At 46.1% G+C, this 19,096-nt stretch overlaps 1 protein-coding gene across 1 annotated transcript in view; it reads right to left on the minus strand.

Moving 5' to 3' along the window:
• FNBP1 (formin binding protein 1) overlaps window positions 1-19,096 on the minus strand; it is a 91,618-nt gene that overhangs the window by 50,735 nt on the left and 21,787 nt on the right. Inside the window, exon 2 of the mRNA XM_014447045.2 lies at window positions 5,921-6,036. Coding sequence (XP_014302531.1) covers window positions 5,921-6,036 — 116 coding nt within the window. The remainder of the gene's footprint in view (window positions 1-5,920; window positions 6,037-19,096) is intronic.

Consider the following 19,096-nt stretch of genomic DNA (forward strand, 5'->3'; position numbering starts at 1 on the left):
CTTCCTAGCAGTGAGTCAATTGAACCTGTTCAAAATTACAACATGGGCTTAAAAAAAAACAAAACAATAAGGATATTCTACAAGTTTCCAAAATCTTTTTGCTAAATCTTATGAGTCTGTTTAATATTTTAAAGTTCAGCAAATCCTTCAGTTTCACTTTAATGTCTTTTCTACAGTTAAAGTAAATTTAAATGTAATACCTTGTAATACAATATGCAACACTTTATAAAATGGTTTCTACATAGTTGCCCTTTATTTACAATGAGCTAAAAACAACAACCACAAAAAAACAATTGACCAAGACATGAATGGTTCATCAAGAAGAAAGTACAAATGGCTCAACTGTACAAAAACATGCTCAACCACATTCATACGAAGACAACACAAATTAACGCTCAGACTTCCCAATTTTTACATTTCAAGTTGGCACTGGTGACGGGAAGCACTGAGGGTCAAGAGAACAGCGCTGCCACGGAGTGCTAATGGTCACAGCCTCTGAGGAGGGCAACTTGGCAAATTCTACCAACCGAAGTATTACTTTTAGGAACTTATCCTCTAGATTTGCTTGGCCAAGGGTATTCTTCAAGGTTATCCATTGCAACTTTGTTGAGAGTTGCAAACAATTGGAAACAATCAACACATCCACCAAGCCAACATGACATGTAAAGCTAAAAATGTGCCTCAGAACAATCCCCCGGGCACACTGGCCGCTGGGGAAGCAAGGAAGAAGACACTGCCTTGCCTGTGTGTGTGTGTGTGTGTGTGTGTGTGTGTGTCTGTGTAATCTCTCTCTGGAAGGACACATAAGAGACTGACAGCAGTTACTGTCCCTGGGGATGGGGTAACACATGAGACACTTCACTGCACACCATTTTGTACCTCTGGCATTTCTGGATTTTTAATCATATGCGTTCACTATCAGGTCATAACAAATAATTTAGTTTTTGTGTGTTTTTTTAGTAAAGAGAAACAGTTGCTAAGGGCAATCAATAGTTGGTGCTCTTACACAGGATACAGATGTTTTTAAATTCTATTAGGAACTGGACCCTTAATCACGCTAGCTGGGTCAACAAGCTTTTTCTGTAAAGAGCCAAACAGTAATTATTTTAGACTTGCAAATAGGTCACGGTCACGTGGTCTCTGTTACACCTATTCAACTACCATTGTTTTCTGCAAAAGCAGCCATAGGCGATACATAACTGAACGGATGTGGCTGTATTCCAATGAAACTTTATTCATTTTTAAGACCAGGCAGTGGGTGGATTTGACCAAGGGCTGTGTAGTTTGCCAGCCACTGACCTACAGAAGCCGAAGTCCCGATCAACATCATCTATGTCTAAAATAAATTGGCCATCTTTCCTCCAATGCAGAAAAAAATAAAAATTATTTAATGACGATGTTTCCCCCAAAAGATCATTCGGATTTTTCAAGATCATACGGATAGTTCAAGCAACTCTTTGTTGAATGTGCTCCAGTCACACTGGCCTTTCTGTTCCTTGACCACGTTCCCACCTCAGGGCCTTTATCGGCTGAGCAGAGCTACTCCCAGACTCCACCTGCCTCCTCCTCGACCTTCGGTCTCAGTGGGTTTTCCTGGCCAGCCCAGCTACGTAACATGGCCGCATCATGCTCTATCGCATCACTGGCTTTACCTATTTGGGGAGGAAATGCTATCTTTAAGTGATTTACTTCCTGTGTATTTGCGTGCAGCCTCTTTTCCAAAGTGAGCAGGTGAGCTCCTCAGGCTCAGGCACTTCCTGTGTGTCGCTCATTAGAGTCCCCCTGGAACCCTGGGGACACGTTGTTAGTTGTTCTGTTTGTGGTGAAACCCTCATTGGCTCTCACAGGCCTGTACAAACACATAATTCTCCCGGAAGCGCTGCGGACCAAGGAGCTCATCTTACACCTGTACCTGCCGATGCACTCCCTCCAACGCCTTACTGAGCACTGAGGTGGCGGGCACCGTTCCACACTGTGGGGCACAGGAGTGAACTCGCTCGGAGCCCTGCCCTGGAGGGGCTTACCTTCCAGCAGGGAAGGAGCACGGACAACAAAGACAATAGATGAAGTTACACAGAATGCTGGAAGTTATGGGTGCTATGGAAACACTGAACAGTACAGCAGTCACCGAGCAGATGACATCCCAACAAAGACCTGGGGGAGATGGGGTGCTGGCCACGTGGCTCCTGGGGGAAGGACATACGGGGGACCTCTCCTTGGAAAGGCCAACGCAAGCCCCTGAGAGAAAGCATCCTGGTGTGCACAGGAAACAGCAAGGAGCCAGAATGGTTAGGGCAGAGGTCAGCAGGAAGAGAGAGGAAGGAGATGATGTCAGTGAGGTACGGGACGATCTGTAGAGTCCTCCGTGTGGATTCTGGTTCCCTCTGAGTGAAATGGGGAGGTGTTGGTGTTTTGCACAGAGAAGCACCATGATCTGCTCTTTGTAGAAAACAGACAGGCGGGAGGGGAAAGGGTGGACTAAGGGATCCAGTGAGGGGCAGTAATCCAGGCCGAGGCGCTGGGCACTAGGTCATGAGAAGTGGTGGGATCCTGGATCCATGGGAAGGAGTGTCACCGGGACTTCCTGACAGCTTGGCTGGGAGCGGGGCAAGCCCGAGAGGAAGACGGGAGCCCAAGATGACTCTAGGGCTCTGGCTAAGCATGCGGCTGTGGAGATGCAGATCCTCGTGGAGAGATTCGGTTCCGATGTTGCATTTCGGGAGTCTCAGACATCCAAACGGAGAGTTTGTGTGACCTCTTTCTGAGTGCAGAGAGAGGGCAGCATGGAGGCGCATCTGCAAGTGCAGAGAGAGGGCAGCAGGGAGGCGCATCTGCAAGGCGTGGCCTCAGAGATCCTGCACCTGACGAAGAGGCGGGGGCATCACCCTGTCAGAGTGGCCGAGGTCTCAGAGGCTGAGGACAGAGGCCAGGCGACATGACCAACATGGGGTCACTGGTGTCTTTGAGGAGCAGCGCTGGTGAGCAGAGAGCTATCAAGGCAGCAAGTAAGGACACTTTTGAGAAGTTTTGCTGCAAAGGGAAGGAAGCAAAGACGTGGCGGCAGCTGGTGGGGCAGGTGAACTCAAGGGCTTGTTTTCTAGTGAAACAGAAGGGCGCACTGGGTTGATGCGAACAGCCCAGGAGAGCTGAGAGCTCTGAGGGAGGAGCGAGGAGAACCTGGGGCAGAGCTGGGCAGTCAGAGAGCGGGGAGCCCCAGTGCCCAAGAGGGGGCCTGGGTTTAGACAGGAGCACAGGGCGTGGAGGGTCAGAGCTGAGGGGCGATGCCTGCAGGTGAGGACAGTCTCTCCTGACTTCTTCCGTTTTCTCAGGGAAGGAGGACGCAATCGGTGAGGATGGGACGGGGGTGTTGGGGGCTGATGTGAAAGAAACTGCGAAAGAGTCGCTTGGGAAAGTGGGAACACACGCCGTAAGGATCAATAGTGCGACTGGGCGTCAGCGTGCAGGGTCCAGCTGGGAGCTCAGCACAGCGGCTGCAAGACTGTCCGAAGCATTTATTCAACTACTCATAACCTTTCTTTGTCAACGTCTCCCACCAAGCACAAATGTAGCACAAATGTAGGTGCCTCTCAGGGATGTAATGAAACAAACGTTAACATTTAAATCCCAGGGAAACTACCATCATAGCTGGAATCCCCATACTCTGTTTCAGGTTGTGAAACGTGACCCGCAGGGGGTACACGGCCAGTGGGGAGTTGTTCTATTTCACCCTAAGCCTATCCTGGAATTGGGGGTGAGCCCCCGTTTTGTTACCTGAGTCCTCACCTCACTCAGTTCCCTCCCCAGAGTGATGCGAAAGAGAAGGGAGCAGGGACATCCTGGGAAGGAGAGGGACTAAGAAGGCACTCCCCTCGTGACACAGAATGATGCAGAACCATGTGAGGACCAACCTAAGGACATCCCTAATGACATCCCGTAACTACCCTCCAAAGCCAAAGGAGAGAGGGACTCAGGCGCCAGCAGAGAGGAGCCTATGCTAATAGGAAAAGAAGAAAGACAGCGCAGAGATAAAGCCAGACAGCAAGACCTTACTTTGCCTAAAACTGTAGGTACCATTTGCATATGAAAGAAAACATTTTATGACCAACAAGGCAACATTCAAATGACCAAATTGAAGCAGCTCATTCTCTATTCGTATTTGAGGTTCTAAAAGCCTCCAAGTATGAATGAGGCTGATGTACACTCAGGGCACTAGAAACCAATCTGGAGTCAGCAATGGTAAAAATTATTTCACTGAGCAACACTGTACGTTTTATTTCCTCCGTGGGAACGAAACTTGCCATCCATAAAAATATGCCCGGAGTAACACTGAGGTGCTTATTTCCGACTAGCAGCCCCGGGAGAAGCCAGTCTTTCAGTGACAGGTGACATGCCCCTTGTGCAGATGATCTTTGCATTAAAAAGGAATATTTCCAAACCATGTCATCTAGATCTTTGACAATCTGCACAAATCAACTCAACCAAACCAGTAATCACTCAAGATTTTGCATGCCACTTCAAGTTCAAGCTTAGTTCTACCAAAACTTTTCAGCATTTTATATAAAGGCATACATTTCTTGGGTAATTTCATCATTAAAGATGTAAGAGGTCCAAATTGCTTTTCAAATGCTACCCTGGGGCCTCTCCCACGCTGCTGGGGAGCGCGCATCAGCAGAAGCATTCTGGAAGATCGTCTGGCCCCATCTACTCACACTGAACATCACAAAGCCTCCAACCCACCCTTCCACTCCTGGGACTTTGCTTTATCCCCAAGGAGGAAACGAGCAAAGGATGGATGGACTGCGGCACTCGTGCAACCAAAATACTGAAACCAATGGAAAGAAACCGACTCCACCACATCCAACAACGTGATTGAGTCTCACAAACATAATGGAGAACAATGAAGCCAAAAACAAACGCTGCCAACAAATGAAGATGCTCACATAAGGTTCAAACACAGGCAAGACTCGCCCTGGCCAGGTAGCTCAATTGGTTAGGTCATCGTCCCGATACACCAACATTTTGGGTTCGATCCCCAGTTTCAGGACACACACAAGAATCAATCAATGAATGCATAGATAAGTAGGACAACAAATCGATGTTTCTCTCTCTCCCTCCCCAAAATCAGTAAATAAAAATTATAAAATATAGGCAGGACAAAGCCTGCTGCTGTCAGACGTCTGGAGAGTGGCCATCCTCGGGGGCAGGGTGGTGAGCAGGAAGGGGTCAGTGCGGTCTCCTGGGGCCGGTGGGGAGTGACTTGTGATTTCTGCACTTCTCTCTCTTTGTAAGTTCTATTTCAATAAAAAGTTTTCTGAAAAAATCAGCTGCTCCAAAATTCAGGGGGAAAAAAAATTTTTTTAAAGGGCCCTGGCAGATGTTGCTCAGTGGTTAGAACATCAGCCCGTGCACCAAAGGGTCTTGGGTTAGGTTTCCGGTCAAGGGCATGTACCTGGGTTACAGGTTGGATCCCTAGCCCTGGTCAGTCGGGAGTGTGAGGGAGGCAATCAATCAATGTCTCTCTCTATTCCTCTCCCTCTCCCTCTCCCTCTCCCTCTCCCTCTCCCTCTCCCTCTCCCTCTCTCCCCCCTCCCTCCCTTGCTCCTTCCCTCCCCCTCCCTCTCTTCCATTCTCTTAAAAATCTATGGAGAAAATATCCTCAGGTGAGGATTCACAAAACATAAATGAACGAATAAATAAATAAATAAATAAATAAAATGAGCCCCAAAGCAATAATTTAGTTTTTGTCTTCTGTTTTAAGAAAATTACTTTTCTATATTAAAAAACAACTGTTTCTATTGAACTGTTGGGGAAAAGAAAGATTTAAAGGATTACACATGCATACCACAAAATGAAAATGTTAACTATCCTCACAGCCACTGTGCAGTTAACGAACAAACAACCTTTCTCAGCATCAACTTACCTGAGTGGCTTTGCATAGCTGAGTTCAATCTCTGTTCTTTCCTTTACAAATATGAGGTATTTCTCAAGAATATCAATTCCCCACTGTGTGTGTTTTTCTAAGTTGTCAAATTGATCCTGTTGGAAAAAACAAAAACAGAGAGACAGAGTATAATCTTCCTCTGTGATGAAGAGAATTTCGATGGGGAGATCTCTCAACAATACCCCGCTACGCAGAGACGCAGACTGAGATTTTCCATGATGTACTCGTGCTCTGTGTTGAGCGGTTTTAAATCACATTACCTAATTTGTTTGAAACTGCCTTGGGTTCTGATCTCGGCCCCATTGGTTCATGTTAGAAACAAGTGTTTTGACATAATTAATGTCCTGGTACAAAGGAAAATCTCTGTCGGATACTGAAAACTGAGGTAAACACGCCCCACGTCAACTCACTCGCACTGTTAGCACCTTCACTGCTATCTCTGAGTAATCCCTCAAAACAGCTCATTGCAATTTGGGGCCAGGATATGGGAAGGAAAAGAGCCACAAAATACTGCTTTCTTCAAACAGATCAAATAACTCACATGGACTTTATTTGAACATATCAAGCCCATGTGCCAGGAATGGCGCTAGGAGCTGGGGGACCAAGATGAACAGAAATATAGCTCAATTTGCATTGTGCTTTGAGGTTCTTAGTCTAGAGACAGTGGTTCTCAACCTCCTGGCCCTTTAAATACAGTTCCTCCTGTTGTGACCCAACCATAAAATTATTTTCGTTGCTACTTTATAACTGTCATGTTGCTACTGTTATGAATAGTAATGTAAATATCTGATATGCAGGATGGTCTTAGGCGACCCCTGTGAAAGGGTCGTTTGACCGCCAAAGGGGTCTCGACCCACAGGTTGAGAACCGCTGGTCTAGAAGAATGGGGGGGGGGCGGTGTGCCCCCTGGAGCACAGGTCAGGGAGGGTTCAAGGAAATGAGTGGTGGCAGGTGATAAAACAAAGTCCGGGCCTGTTCACCCAAGGCCTTGAATGCCAAGCTCAGGCTCTCCTACGGGCACCTGTGAGCCACTGAAGGGCTTGTAGGGTGGTGGGGGGTGGTGCAGCCATAGTTATGTTCAGAATCACCTGAAGACTGAAGTCAGGAGCCTGCTGCAGTTCAAATGAGAGGAAATGGGAGGAGAGAGGAGTTTACTGACAATGATCGAGGCCTAGTGACTGGGTGAAGAGGCTGGAGCAGGACGAAGGAAAGGGAGGCGTCCAGGGTGACTCCCTGCTTCTGCTTCCTGTGATGACACATATGGAGGGGCAGCAGTTGGGGGTGAAGTGACTTGGTGACTAAGGGAGTGGCATGGCCAGAAGATAGTTGGAAACGGATCTATTTGGAGCTCAAGGAGGGAGGTCAGTGAGCTAGTGGATGTGAGCAGCAGCCAAGGGAGAGCCAGGAGGGAGGACCCAGGAGGGAGGATCCAGGAGGGAAGATCCAGGAGGGAGTGTCTAGGAGGGAGGGTCCAGAAGAGAGGACCCAGGAGGGAGGATCCAGGAGGGAGTGTCCAGGAGGGAGGGTCCAGAAGAGAGGAACTAGGAGGGAGGGTCCAGAAGGGAGGACTCAGGAGGGTCTAGGAGGGAGGACCTAGGAGGGAGGGTCCAGAAGGGAGGACCTAGGAGGGAGCGTCCAGGAGGGAGGACCTAGGAGGGAGGGTCTAGGAGGGAGGGTCCAGAAGGGAAGGTCCAGGAGGGAGCGTCCAGGAGGGAGGACCTAGGAGGGAGGGCTTAGGAGGGAGGGTCCAGAAGGGAAGGTCCAGGAGGGAGGGCTCAGGAGGGAGGGCCCAGGAGAGAGAGCCTGGCAAGTGCGATGAAAGTGAAGAGAGTGTTAGCTCAACATTACCAGGAAGAAGGGATTGCAATGGGGCCAAGATGGAAAGTTTGCTGCCTCCCAGGGATAACATCAACAGAGGATGAGGATTCTAGTCCCAGCTCCTTCCCAGAGAAAGGCCACGGAACAACGCAAGGTGTCAGGCATTTGCCTACCAGACACAGAGTACTCCCTGCCTAATTTCATGAACTGGATGAGGATCAGAACAATGGTCAAGTGTCAACTCTATAATAATAAAAGCATAATATGCTAATTAGACTGGACATCCTTCCGGATGAAGCCGGGGCTGTGAGGGAAGCCCGGGTCCCAGGTGCCAGAGGGAAGCCGGTGCCGGCAGCTGGGGGAAGGCCTACTCTCGCATTAATTTCGTGCATGGGGCCTGCAGTCCAATATAAAAATGCAAAGCTACAATGTAACCTGATCACAGGCCAGTGCAACCTGACAGTGAACATTCAGCATCATCCTCCCGCTTGCTTGAAATCTAGCACCTTCGATGTGAAGCCATCATGGTGCTTTGATTCTGCTTGCCATTCAAAGCAGTGCCAACTATCATCAGTGAGTCCAGCTCGGCGGGAGCGGGCAAGGTGGCAGAGTCAGAAACTCGCTTTCCCAAACTTGAGAAGCCCTCTTCTGAAGAAAAGTCATTTCCTCAACCTTAGTCCCATCCAGGCCCACAGAGCAGTTTGAGAAACATCAACTTAGAAACTAACGTTTTATTTTACTAGCATGTTTTTCTCATTAAAAATAATCACTGTAAAATATCTTTATACCTAATAATTTTTAACATTCTCATAAAAATAAGGGACAAATATTTATGGTGTCCATACATTCTTGCTCCTCAGTCATTTCACAAAGTCCTAGATTCCGTTTCAGGAAGCATGCTCAGGGAGGCTCTTTATTTATGTTATCTACAGGGGCTGTCAGGCAGTGAATAGTGTAAACACAAGACTGCAGGTCTCTTTAAACTACTTGAGAGAACAAATATACAAACAGTTCAAGTACAGAAGTCTCCCCTCATCTGCAGTTTCCTTCTCCACAGTTTCAGTTCTTCTCGGTCAATCTCTATCTGAAAATATTAAAATGGAAAATTCCATCTCACTCCATCTCACCGCGCTGGCATTGTGTCATCTCACACCATCACAAGAAGGGCGAGGACGGGACAATAAGATATTTTGAGAGAGAGAAAGACCACATTCACACAACTCTTATTGCAACTTCTTGTTAATGATAATTCTATTTTATTGCTAGTTATTGCTAATCTCCTACTATGCCTAATTTCTAAATTAAACTTTCTCATAGGCATGCATGTATAGGAAAAAACATAGTATAGGCAGGGTTCGGTACTATCCGAAATCAGGCATCCACTGGGGTCTTGGGTCGCATCCCCGAGGATAAGGGCGGGGGGCGGGGGGGCGTGGAGATGACTCTCAGGATTCCAAATCATCCCTGGCTATTTAGAGCAAGGCTTTTTTAAAGCTCTCTGCTAATCAGCAAACTGTGTTGATTTAGCTTCACAGCGATCATCTTCATTTAAAAACGCCTTTCCACACACCCATGTGAGAGCCCCCTCTTGTATAATTTCCCACCATCTCCAAAGCGTTGGCTATTTTCAGCAGTTAAAGGTGTTTCCTTGAAAACCTGCTGAGACCATCTGCTCTTCCATTTTACTCTTGCCTAATCAACAGTCTAACTATATTTCCCCCTATTCCATTAGTTTGCGATTCTCTTTGGTCCTGATGTATACAATATAAAGCAACAGGGTTGATACTGAATCCTTTTTTAAAAAATCTGCATTTGAATTGAGTTCACCTTAAAAATTACTGGCCTCAAACCAGCCATGAGTTTTTGATAAAGTTATCTGTATCTAAGACCATACCCCAAGCTGTAATGAAGCACCTGCTAAAAGAACAGGGTCCGAATAATAATAAAACCTCAGGCAGTACCAGGTACACAAGTGCTGGCTCCCGATGAGCCGGGTCTCCTTACGCTATGAAAATCCCCTGGCGACGCCTCGTCCCTGCTGCTATCACGTGGATCGCCACAGCATGAACTCTTTAGACAGAAGCTAAGAGGAAATTCAAAACAGATGAAAAACTAATCAACCCACTTACATTCTTGACTAAAATGTGGAAAACTTAATGGGGAAAAAAATTTCCAAATCTTAAAAAAAACACACACAAAAAAAACACAGTCCCTGCTACTTTTGGATGGTGCCATTACCCAAAATGCACCCCTGCCTGATGTGTCACGTGACAGAAATTCCAAAGACCCATCTGCCCCCTTAAAAATCATTAAGGACCCCAATAAGCTTTGTTTATCTGGGTTGCAGCTATCAATTTTTACTCAATTGGAAATTAAAGACCCCATGACTTTTTAAAATACGTATTAAATCATTTAAAATAACATGTATGTATTTTTATTTTTAAGAACTTTTCAAAACAAGAAAAACAGTGGGAGTGGCACTTGCCAACCTCTTTTGTGTCTGGCTTAACTGAAGACCCTGGATGCTCACAGCGCTCCTCTATTCAATCTGCGGTGAGTCCTTACTTTGGCTGAAGTGCATGAAAAAAATCCGACTTCACGCAGATACGCAGTTAGGAAACGGAGGAGAGTCTCCATAGCCTTGCTGGGTAATGGTGGATCTTCTTATTTGGTGCTCTGGCAAAACTCGACAAGTAATGGTTTCTTAGAGGCAGGTTGCCATGTGAAATCTGAAACCCTGGCGATGAATTTTTCATACTTGGTTACAATAAAACGCACTAGCCTAGCCTTACGCCTTGAATAGATCTTTCACCTGCGTGTGACGGTGTAGCGCATGCTCTGGTTATGTAGAATACATTATTTCACTGGTATATGCAGATCTCCTAAGTGTTGACATGCTCCATTATAAAATATTTAAAAATCACACTGGTTTACATTTTATCTGATCTGATGAGTCTTAAACTATTTGGAAGCCGTCCAGCTTACAGTGGCAAAACAAGTTTTCCAAAATTCCCATTTTCACTTAAAAGCTAGAATTTGATCATTGGCAACAAATGTCAGTTGTTTCTTGGAATGACAGGCTCACTTCATTCACGTCTGAGAAAATGACTGCCAAATCCTCTAGGGTTTGTCTGTCAACCTTTCTCTGAAGTACAGATGGTGTCCCAGGAAAAAGGGGGCTAGTTCAGCTCACAGCACAATCACGAAGCATCCAGTTTTAGAATACTTATTTTGTCACACATGCTAGTAAACAGATGTATGTTCAAGGGTTAAAACTAATATAAAAAATACTGAACGTCAACTGTAATAAAAAAATAAAATTCTTTTGGCCAGTGTTGCTCAGTGGTTAGAGCACTGGCCTTCCAACCAGAAGGTCAAGGGTTCGATTCCCGGTCAAGGGCAAGTACCTGGGTTGCAAGTTTGATCCCCAGTCTCATTAGGGGCATGTGCGGGAGGCAGCCATTCAATGTGTCTCTCTCACATCAATGTTCCTCTCTCCCTCTCTCTGCTTCCTTCGACTCCCTCTAAAAATCAATAAAAAAAATGTCCTTGGGTGGGGATTAACAAAATAATAATAAAATTAAAATTAAAATAGTATTAATTTTTCTTTAGTGTGAAAAATAGAAAATAAAGTTGAATACCCAAAAAAGGGTTGAGATTTAATAAAAGTAACTATCTCTATTGTTTCATCACGGCCATTTTTATTTTTTAAAAAAATATATTTTTATTGATTTTTTTACAGAGAGGAAGGGAGAGGGATACAGAGTTAGGAACATCGATGAGAGAGAAACATCGGTCAGCTGCCTTCTGCACACTCCCCACTGGGGATGTGCCCGCAACCAAGGTACATGCCCTTGACCGGAATCGAACCTGGGACCCCCAGTCCGCAGGCCGCTGCTCCATCCACCGAGCCAAACCGGTCAGGGCAATCACGGCCATTTTTAAATAAAACTGATTTTTTTTAACAGCTAATGGTGAGGAACACAATAACAACTTGTAGTTTGAAGCCAGTGCCTGAGTTATGCCAAGGTGCCCGCGGTCTCACCCACCACTGCTTCTGCACCGTCACTTGCAAATGTCCCCACGGTGAAAAAGACAATGTCATTATGAAAATAGTTTTGACCTTGTGGACTCTGGGAGAGGGTTTCTAGAACCTCCAGAGGTCCAGGGACCACACTTCACGAACCACTACCATATGACACATATTGTAAATTTCCATTTGAAAGCTGCATATTGCCAAAGTTGAAGGAAGCCAGAGAATATGTGACCTAATGGAAAATAATGTTTAATGTATACTAGTAAGTGCCTACTATATATAGACTCAACAATTAACTGCATATGGCCAAGAGGACTGCAATGCTGTTCCCAAGCAGCTGGCTACAACCTGACAGGTACCTTTCAAGGACCCTCCTCAAACTCCCTTCCCCACACCCTCCCTCACCCCCCGTCCTGTCACCACTCACTGGGTTCAAACCACACAGAGATTGGTGCCGAGAGGCTGATTAAGCTGCAAAAACGTGCGAGGAGAGTGCCATTGCATTGGTCCCTATACAACTGCTTGTTTCAGTGATTTCCAGGGCTGGTTTTATGTTCTCCGCTGTGGTTAAGCCCCTTCATGCGCTGGAGACTGAACCAGAGTCAGTATGAACGATGGCATTTGCTCGGGTCCTCGTATCTTCATCAGGGTTCCTACAGAACCATGATGATCAACAAACAAATCCTGCCTTCACATACCAACAACATACGCCCATCAGTCACTCACAGGCTGGTCTCTCTAGCTCAGTAGATCATGATTATTCTTGGTTATTCAGGAAATCCTCTGACATCCAACTTTTAAATTCAAATTATGCAAATGAGCTGACATAGGAACTACAGTCAGAAAAGCTAGCTAGTTACTTTGAGATAAGGAGACCGAAGTCAGCCACAAGAAGCTTTTCTCCAAAATATAGGTCAACTCTGAATGCGGTATCCTGTAATTGAAAAGTGTATTAAGCTGACACTAATTCAAAATCCCTGGAATACGCCAATCCAGTAAGAAACTGAGTTGCTAAAGTTACCTCTGTGTAAATGTGTGAATGGCTCAGACTCAAGAAAGGGGCCAGCTCACCCGTACAGCAAACCCCTCCCTGAGCGGGGGCCAGGCCAGGGAGGGAAATGTCCCCTCCACGTCACGAGGCCCACTTCCGTCTGAGCTGTCTAGACCACGGTTTTAGGGTGCTCTTTATTTTGGGTAAGTTCACTTTCCTAAGGACTTGGACTCTGAGAAGCAGACCTTAAATGCTCCATTTAAACAGACTCCCCTGGGATGATATTACTGGTAGTAGCTTCCTCTTATCTGAGAGAGAAGTGTCAAAAGGTATAGATTTACCCAGAGTAAATGCAACAAAAGCTCCATTTAAAATGTTTTTAAAAAGATCAATTTGTGTCTAAATATTGAAGTGGCTGTATATACAGAAACCCCCCAAAAAAGTTTTATAAAACTTTAGAAACAAAACTATGTCATCACCAATGCCACCTCAAATCCTAGTTCTCAAAATTTTTTAAAAACATATTTTTATTGATTTCAGAGAGGAACGGAGAGGGAGAGGGAGAGAGAAAAACATCAATGATGAGAGAGAATCATTGATCAACTGCCTCCTGCATGCCCCCACTGGGGATCAAGCCCGCAACCTGGGCATGTGCCCAGGCCTGGAATCTAACTGTGACCTGGTTCATAGGTGGACCCTCAACCACTGAGCCATGCTGGCCGGGCTAGCTCTCAAATTTTTAACAAAGACTTTAATTAATGTCTATGGACAAACTAAGGATTTTTCTCATACACTGAATTAAAAGCAGAAATACCTACATGTATATTTTCAACATAAAAAGTGTCAAACCTTAAAGTGTTGACAAACCATTACCCAAGGTGACTTCCCTGGCTGCCTGCAGAAAGAGCTGATGAAACCTAAAAGAAGAACCGAGGGTTTATTTTGAGGAGCACAGATCCCTTCTGCCTTGACAGTACACGTAGCTGCAGATTCTGTAGTTATATTCGTCTATTATTGGTGAAACAGGTTCCGAGAATTAGGGTGGTGTGCTCCCTGGGACGAAAATGCCAGCTAAAGCCAGAGCTTGTGACGTCATGGACAACACAGGGGCTCCAACATCCGGGCGTCATGGTTGGACAGTCCAGTTAATACCGTGGGTTTTCATTTGAAGGGAAACACAAGCAAAACAGGTTTTACTGCACTCAGAATCCCTTTCAAATGCAAGCCTGCATGCAACTCGGCCATAAAAACAGGTACAAATTTAGGCACAGCCGCTGCATCTAGCCACAATCCCACCAGGTCTGTTTTGGTTGTAAAAATGAAAATACCAAGGAATTATTCTTTGTTCCTGGTCCTTTCCAGAACTGCATTCTAAACACAAGAGGTGAGGCCGAAACCGGTTTGGCTCAGTGGATGGAGCGTCGGCCTGCGGACTGGAGGGTCCCGGGTTCGATTCCGGTCAGGGGCATGTGCGTTGGTTGCGGGCACATCCCCAGTGGGAGATGTGCAGGAGGCAGCTGGTCGATGTTTCTCTCTCATCGATGTTTCTGGCTCTCTATCCCTCTCCCTTCCTCTCTGTAGAAAATCAATGGAATATATAAAAAAAAAAAAAAAAAAAAAATAAACACAAGAGGTGAGAACATAAACAGACCCAAGATGAAATAGATGTAGGAGCTTAAAAACACATACACACAAAACCTTACAAAATAGCCAACAGCCTAGGGATGGAGTCAGTGATACAAAGACTGTGGAGAGGCGCATGGATATAAAAAGCTGCGTTTCCATAGCGTTATCACAATAACTATATTGTGTAAAAGGGCAATAAGGAGGCTGATGCTGGATGTGTGACAAACGGCGGGACGCAGGGCTAATGAGCGCAGGATGCCCTCCGCTCACTGTGCTGCGATGTCACAGCGCAGCCTCGAATGAAAACAGAGGGTAAGAAATAGGACTTGAAGAAAAAGCACCAGATTTTGACTATCCCGGAGTCCGTGTGGATGAGATCTGGAGGGGAAACTGCTATGGAACATCCTCCTTTGAGAAGCAGCAATAAACTCCGGGCCTATTTCAATGTTCTCAGAACACTGTCGTCCCTCTCGGCTCCCTCTCTATTTCTCGGGATACAGTAAAAGCAACAAACAAATGTCTGTCACTGCCCCCAATATGCTGAGTGAACAAGATCATAAGAGTTTCAAGGAAAAACATGTTAAAGAGCGATTACTCTTTTTTCATTTAAAAACCACACACACAAAATACTAATTTGTAAAATGATCGTAAAGATTCCTCCTCCAGAGAGGCATTGTCAAATATCCTAAACAGAAGGGGAAAGTCTGAAGAATGATGAGGCTATAAAAACCCGGTTCAGAAAGCTGGGTCTAACTTGCCATCGTGGTGGCTGGATCAATGGTAATGAAAGATAGATACGGTCACAGAAGCAAAATCGTGCTCTTTCTAAGAAAAAACTCTGCCTCCCGGTGACAGAATGCAGGAGGGCTTAGTCAAGTTGTGACTGTCAGATGAATATCTTTCGTCCAAACATTCAGTGTCATCAGTATCTGGCTGCCACCCAGAAATGGAATCGGCTCATTCACTTCCTGGTTTCTGCGCGTCAGCTGACAGGTGAGACTAAGTCAGACCTGGTCATAGCTGAGCCTGCTCAGTCAGCAGCACAAGGCCTCGTCACCTTCCCCTCCTGCGGCTGTCCTGCAGCCCTCCAGCCCTGAGGAACTTAACCTTGTCTCTCAAACATCCCACACTGCTCGGCAGGGGATTCTCTCCCCCAGGGCACGAGAGTTCAAGGCCAACCCAAGGGCAGAAGAGCAGAGGGGGAGGGAGAGAGGAGCAAACCACACTCAGCACCAGGAGGAACCCTGGAGGTGATCCAAAGACTAAAGAAGAGCAGTGTAGAGGCCAGATTTTTAATGAAAAGAAGAAGCCAGATTTTTGAAGATCTGACTTATTTCTAAACTCTGTAAGTACTTCCAGGTGTGTGTGTGTGTGTGTTGGGGAAGGGGTAGGGGTACAAAATATGACAAAAATATTAGAAAAAATAATTGTATAAGCCCTGGCACCTGAAACTTAGTTAACACCCGTGGAAAGGATTTTCCAAAAACACTTAGCAATTAACTCACAATGTTAAGTAAAGAAGGTCAAGCAGACACATAGGGATTCTCCCCTTTTTAAGACAAGGGATCCCACCTCTCAACCCACTGCCACCGAGCATCTGACCCAAAGGACTTACATGACAAGCGAGACTGGGCCGCTGAGAAAGCCTCCGGCAGCGGCGCTGGGGCTGAGAGGTGAGCATCAGTCCCGGGCAGGGAAAACGAGGGGAGGCCCCAGGCTGCAGAGAGGAAGGCTGAGCACAGGTGAAAGACAGCCTGACGCTGCTGCACCTGTGAGCTTCCCCCTGGCTGAGGCAAGTCTTTGGGAGACTGGCCCGCGCTTGCAGCCCTGGTTTGGTCAGATACCCTGTGGAACAGACGTCTTGGCTGAGCATGCAACAGCCAGACCCCACTGTCCTGTGGTTAGAGCACCTCTGCTCTTACAAGATCACCTTCCCATCGCCCTTCAGCTAGGGCATGGCCGACTAGATGCCTGGGGGATCTGGGAGTGGCCACTGAGGAAGGTTATCCTACCTAATAAACCCCCTCCTCCTTGACATGGTCTTAGCTGCTTGTGATGCTCAGTACAGCAGGAACAAAATTTGGCAAGCGCCTGGCTCTGATGAAATCACTAAACATCAACACCAATCCCAGAATCCCCCTGCCTCCGGACTCCTCAAAATGTGAGCTACTACGTGTCCTTGTCATCTAAGCCACTTTGGGTCTTCTGTGGCTCTCAGTCTAACTAACCCATACACCTTGTCTCTTTCCAGTACGCTGCAATAATTCAGCGGGTTCTGTGCCAGGCACTGGAATCAGAGTGGAGAACAGTGGCGTTTTAATGGAGGTAAAATAAAAGGCCAGGGGGAGTGAATGAGTGTGGGACCCAGTCTAGCCGTGGAACTAGGGAAAGGGATGTCGAAGCCGAAATAACGAGGATAGGTAAAGCCAGCAGGCAAATCAGGAGAAGTGAGGCTAGAAGGTGGGAAGGGAGGACATCCCAGGCAGAGGGACGAGAATGTGTGAGGGCCCTCAGAAGGAAAGAACGCGGCAAGTGGAAGGAAATGAGAGCAGTCCCTCGAACCCAGAGTGTGAAGACAAAGGGAAGGAATAGTGTGACGGGGAGACAGGCGGAGGCCCGAGCATCGGCCTTGAAGGCCGCAGCCAGGATTGCAGAAGACTGGTGACTTCAGAACCGGTGGCGAGTGTTTGCCAACTAATACAATCCCTCCTTCTCTCTCACACCTTTTTGTGGCTTCCAGCCTGTTTTAAATTTATTTAATGAGGTTCAGCGCAGTGCCAATGAAAATCCCAACAGGTTTTTCTTGGAGAACGTAACTCGGAGGTTTAAATGGAGTGGCACGGGTCAAGCAGTAGCCAAAACACTCTTGCAGGAGAACAAGGTGGGGGTTCGTGCCACACGGATGCTGACTTACTATAAAGTTAATGAAGAGGTTGTGTCGTGTTGGCCAGGACAGAAAACAAGGTAAATGCAAGGGCCAGAAAGGCCAGGAGCAGGGCCTGCAAAAGGAAGACTCTTGGGAGAGAAGAGAGACTGCCATGGAAGGCATGGGCTCTCATGGCCGCGGCCCTGGGTCTGGAGCTGGATGAACTGGTCCTTTGACCTCTGGCTCTGACATACCAGCCACGTCACATGAAGAAAGTTACTTACTCTGTCTTTCTGGTGTTGTTTTTTTAAATCTCAAAATGGGGATACAAGCAGGATCTATTGGTAGGGTGACTATAAGAGTTAAACACGTTATCTCATGCTTGGAACACTGCTTGGTACCTGGTAAGTGTTGATGCTGCCATCACCACACAGGCCGACGTGCCGGGATAGCTGTGTAATGATTGGATAAAATGAAATCAAATCTTCATTTCTTAAGATATATAAAAACTGATTCCAGATAGCCCTGGCCGAGTAGCTCAGTGGGTTAGAGTGTCATCCCCATACACCAAGGTTGCGGGTTTGATTCCTGGTCAGGGCATAAACAAGAATCAACCAATAAACGCATAAGTACGTGGAACAACAAATCAAAGTCTCTCTCTCTCTCTCAAAAATCAATAAAACACACACACAACAACAACAAAACTAATTCTAGGTAGATTAAAGACCTCAATGTACAAAGCAAGATTATAAAACTTTCAGGAGATATTGGAGGAGAATGTCCTTCTGCTCTTGGCGTAGGAAAGAGTTTTTAAAGACACAAAAGAGCATGCACCAGACAGAAAACAATGTGACCAACTTGGCTGTATAAAAACTAACAACTCTGTTCATGAAAAGATCCCAAGGAATGAGAAACGATACAGGACAAACTGGGAGAGGATGTCGGTAACACATGTGATCAGCAAAGGATTAGTATCTAGAATAAAGAACTTTACATTCATTTTCTTTTTCTTGTTTTTTAAATTGATGTGTAACATAACATATTAGTTTCAGATACACAACATGATGATGCAATATTTGTATGTAATGCAAAATGGTCATAGTAAGCCTATTTAATATCCGTCACTATACCAATTTTCTTAAAAATAAAAAAAAAAAGACCCAACAGGAAAAGGGGCAAAAATAATAAGAGTTTTAAGCATGAAATGATATTCAACCTTATTAGTAATCAGGGAAATGCATATTAAAACTATGAGATGCCATCTCACACCTACCAGCCTGGAAAAAATTTAAAGTCAGGGAACACCAAGCCGGGGCTGCAAAGGGACCGCTCACAGCTGCTGGGGACCTTGGGACACAGTCTGGTTTTACCCAGTAAGGCTGCCTGCACCCCTGTGTGACCCAGCAATGCCTCCACAGGATACGATCTTAAGGTCTAGGACAGCCGTGGGCAAACTACGGCCCGCGGGCCCGATCCAGCCCGTTTGAAATGAATAAAACTAAAAAAAAAAAAGACCGTACCCTTTTATGTAATGATGTTTACTTTGAATTTATATTAGTTCACACAAACACTCCATCCATGCTTTTGTTCCGGCCCTCCGGTCCAGTTTAAGAACCCATTGTGGCCCTTGAGTCAAAAAGTTTGCCCACCCCTGGTATAGGACGTAGACACAAACTCCTGCACCAAGAGAGAGGCATAGCAGCAAGATGCAGGAAACAACTCGACTGCCCACCCGATTCCATTTATCTCAAGTCCCCAAACAGGCAAAGCGAAATGTATTACCTACTGAGGCACTCATAAGTGATGCTAAACTACCAA

The sequence above is a fragment of the Myotis lucifugus genome, unplaced genomic scaffold, assembly GCF_000147115.1.
Source record: "Myotis lucifugus unplaced genomic scaffold, Myoluc2.0 scaffold_605, whole genome shotgun sequence".
NCBI lineage: Eukaryota > Metazoa > Chordata > Mammalia > Chiroptera > Vespertilionidae > Myotis > Myotis lucifugus.